This window comes from Gossypium arboreum, chromosome 4, assembly GCF_025698485.1.
Source record: "Gossypium arboreum isolate Shixiya-1 chromosome 4, ASM2569848v2, whole genome shotgun sequence".
NCBI classification, from domain to species: domain Eukaryota; kingdom Viridiplantae; phylum Streptophyta; class Magnoliopsida; order Malvales; family Malvaceae; genus Gossypium; species Gossypium arboreum.
In genome coordinates this window covers 9,185,548-9,189,777 of record NC_069073.1, presented here as the reverse complement: position 1 = coordinate 9,189,777, position 4,230 = coordinate 9,185,548, and the positions used below count along the sequence as shown (strand labels likewise).

Sequence of the window (4,230 nt, the reverse complement as noted above, 5' to 3'; positions counted from 1 at the left end):
CTATAGTTATTTTGTTATTCACACCGGTCTTTAATAGTATAAATGGATGAAATTTTATTAAAATGACCAATTTACTCTTTAATTTAATATATAAAGATTAATTTACCCATTTTTAAATAAAGAGATAAAACGAAAGTTGACTCTTAATATAAAGAACTCCATGATTCTATTCCACACATTGAATTTAGATAACTTCTCTTAATTTAAGGAGAATGACACTACTAGTACCACATTTAAAAGACATGCATCTATAAATACCCTAGCTTTATATCTCCCTAAGTTTATCAACTTCAATACTTACAAACTCAAAAAACACTTCCAAATTCCAAAGTTGATATACCTCCCCCTCCCCCCACAGCCCCCAACAACAAAAAAAAAAAAAAAAAAGAAATGGCGAAGGGTAATGGTGTTGAGCGAAAGAGTCATGCAGTGCAAAAAGGTGTATCAGTAATGGACTTGATTTTCAGGATACTGGCACTTATAGGAACCTTGGGGAGTGCATTTGCAATGGCCACAACTAACCAAAGGCTGCCCTTCTTTAATAGTTTTACTCAGTTCAAAGCCAGATACAGAGACATACCAGCATTCATGTGTGTGGCTTTTCTCTTTCAATCAAGCATCAATAACATGTTTTGTTTATGTGTCCGAAATTTATAACATTTATGGTGTCTCATATGTCAGTTTCTTTGTGGCTGCAAATGGAATTGTAAGCGCCTATCTTCTGCTTTCTCTCCCTTTCTCATTCTTCCACATCCTAAGGAGCAGTGCTCAAAGGACTAGGCTCATCTTGATGTTCTTCGACATGGTAATATTCTGAACTTTTAGAGATACATATTAATTTACTTTCTGAATAACCGAGCATTACTATTGGAGTTCAGATTAAATAATATCATCCGTTGGATATCTTAAGATTTCTAATGGGAAGAAGGTGATTGTGTGATGTAGGCAATGTTGGTTATTTTGACAGCTGGAGCCTCAGCGGCGGCAGCGATTGTGTACTTAGCACATATAGGGAATCCCAATTGGAATTGGTTCTCATTCTGCAGACAATTCCACTCCTTTTGCGAGCGTTCTTCGGGTTCTTTAATTGGATCCTTTGTAGCAGTCATCTTTATGACACTGGTGATTATATTAGCAGGTGTTGCCCTTGCTCGACGTGCTTAGATCCTTTGATTATGGGTGTGATTTCGAATATTTATTTGCCTTGTTTTCCAATGTGTTGTATGTATGTGTTTGCAAGAATGTTTGTATGAATATGAGCAGTGTGACTCATCTTTTATGTGGAACTTTTCGTTTCCTGGGTTTCGTTTATAATGATTAAAAAGCTTATGGAATCTCCTGAATTTGAGGATCACGATTCTTTTATTTGGTACAAGGGAAACCTCAAGTGATTAAGGTTTCCACCCAAAAAAATATTTAAGGTTGATTCAAATTTCATGCGCCTAGCTGAATTTTTTATTTTAATATATTCATTTATTAAATTAGTATGTAAATCAGATTGATGGAAACTAATCAATCGGTTGAGCTCAACATAAACTTTGAGTCTCTAATTTTAACTCAAATTTAAAATTCTTATAAGTTGAGCTTGACTTGATGGACTCGTATTCTGTCATTGGATTTTATGAATAAATCACGGTATAAGTTGTATCAATATGCATTGGGTCATGCACATAAATCTATAACGGAACACTGATACTTGTGTTCATTTTCATTATTTTTGAGCTATGCACATATTATCCGAAAGCTCAAGGTTTAATTCTTCTTTATTTAGACTATAGTGAATTTAGCATTTTTAGTTAAGGTGGCTATTTATTTATTTGTATTACATTTTATAACTAAAGTTATAAATTTGTCATATGTCTTATTTTAAATTGTTTTTAATATACTCTATATACATTTGTCATCAACTCAATTTTATTTGTAAAAATTTTAAATTCTAATGATAATGTATTAAATATTTTCTCTTTTAATTATAAATTAAATTGAATTACGAATCATATTTTTAATTAAATTTTTCGAAATTTAAAATAGCAACCAATAACTATAAAAAAAATACAGTTATTTGTTTGAAAACGATTCTTTTAATTTAATTAAAAATCGTTTTGATACATTATTAAAAGGTTATTATCATTGATTTACACAATTTGTGAATGAAAAGAAAAACGTCTTAATCTTATCTATATATATATGTTATACTATGGTAAGGTTTGGAAGCAAATATGAACTATATCTTATATGGAGTAGTTAAAATTGTGATAAGTGGTTCTTCCAAAAGAATTTGTGACAAGTGGATCACCTCTTTAATCACACGGTATTATTTTATTGTAAATAGAATACATGGGCCCTATTACTATTTATATATTTATATCGTAACATTAAATTTAAAATATTTTTAGTTTAAAAAGAAAAAGTTGTGTCTATTAAATATATTCTAAAAGTTAAACATCATGTGATGACTTGATGGTTAAGAATGTTCACTTTTCTAAATATAATTTAAGTTTGAGTCGCATAAATCACGTTTATTGTTCGGACTTTACCTTATTATTATAATTCACCAAAATATATATTCTAAAATTATTAAATTTTAAATAAAATTAAATTAATTTTAAAATCATGCCAATCAATATGAGATCATTAAAGTAGAAATTGTTCTTTGTATGCTAAATATTAGAATTAAAAGTTATTGTTATGCCATATAATTCTTTTTTTAGCATTGATTTTATTATAAATTTTATCATATATTTTTTTATACAATGTTTAGAATTATTCATAGTCATTCTCCAACCCTTAAATAAGAGTATAATATATTTCAACGTATATTCGTCTATATTAACAACAATGTCAATGCCAATTAAATTAAAACTCAATCGACAATCATATAATTGTTCTTTTAATAATAGTTAAGCTATATAATTGTTATAATATATATATATATACTTTTCAAAACATTCCATATTTTCAACGAAAAATTATACCTTTCATTTTTGGAGTCAAAATTTTTTTTTGGTATAGAGTCAAAACATTCCATATAGTTTCCATTTCATTTTTTGACTCTATGTACGATATAGAGTTATACATTCTAAAATTTTTTGGAGGCCCGACCCTGAGGTCATCTAGAGATGCAACCGCTCAAGGTCCAAAGCTAAAATGGGTTTAAAATATTATTTTTCAGTTTTTAAGGGGTTTAAATTTTTTTTAACTTTTAAAAATAAAAAAAAAAATTACCAACTTTTAAGGGGCACAAAAAATTTCTTTTTAGCTTTTAAGGGCCCAAAATTTTTTTTACCAACTTTGAAGGACCTAAAAAAGATTTTTTCCAACTTTTAAGAACCTAAAATCCCATTTTATTGTTTTGCCTAGGGCCTCCAAAATGTCAAGAACGGGCATGTATTTTTTACTTATAAATTTTCAACTAATAAGTTGCGTCAAAACTTATAAATTGTTACTTAAAAAAACATATAAATGGTTTCAACGTTAAGTTAGTATAAAAATTTCAAAACATGCTATGTATATTGCTTTTTTGGGGGTTTTTTAAGAGAAACTATCTTTATAACCGGAACAAGAAAGCAAATATAAATCAAAATCAAATGTTTAAGACCCAAATCAATAGACTTATCTGGTACATCTAGCCCTAATTGTTTAAAACCTGAGTTGTGGAAGACAAAAACGTATTCGAAACAGTAACATGAGAGGTGCAATTTGGAATACTATCTCAGATACAAGAATTCGCATAGCATAAGGCTACTGGAGCTAACAAATGAGCTGCGCTATTAACGATCCTACTTTCCAATTGAAGGACAAAACTTAAAAAATGAGATTTTAAGACTACACAATCTGCAATAATCAGTCCAATCTCAGTATAAGATGTAGAGACACCGTTGAGCCCAAAAATGACATTGAGGCAATCAAATTCAATGGTCACATTGTCAACTTGCAAGAAACTAAGCTATCTGTTAAAAACTGAACGTCGATAATGAAAATGTAGAAAGATCGCAAAGAAAAAGAAAAAAAATATAACACACAAATTTTACATGAAAACCCTTTCGGGAAAAAACCACAGGTAAAGGAAAAGAAAATTCACTAATGTCGAATTCGAATTATACAAGAGGAGTTTCAACTATATCTATTTATAGGTTGAAAAAACCTAATTCTAATTAGTGTCAAATATATTATGCTAATAAATGCTAAATATATTATACTAATAAATACTAAATCTTCTAGAAAGAAAAT

General features: G+C 28.9%; 1 protein-coding gene across 1 annotated transcript; it reads left to right on the top strand.

Moving 5' to 3' along the window:
- The first annotated feature begins 390 nt into the window (after window positions 1–390).
- On the top strand, window positions 391–1,343 carry LOC108478998 (casparian strip membrane protein 3). Its single transcript, XM_017781444.2, has 3 exons — window positions 391–590; window positions 682–805; window positions 946–1,343. The coding sequence occupies exons 1-3, from the start codon at window positions 391–393 to the stop codon at window positions 1,162–1,164; spliced, it is 543 nt and encodes a 180-aa protein (XP_017636933.1). The 3' UTR covers window positions 1,165–1,343.
- Window positions 1,344–4,230: the final 2,887 nt, after the last annotated feature.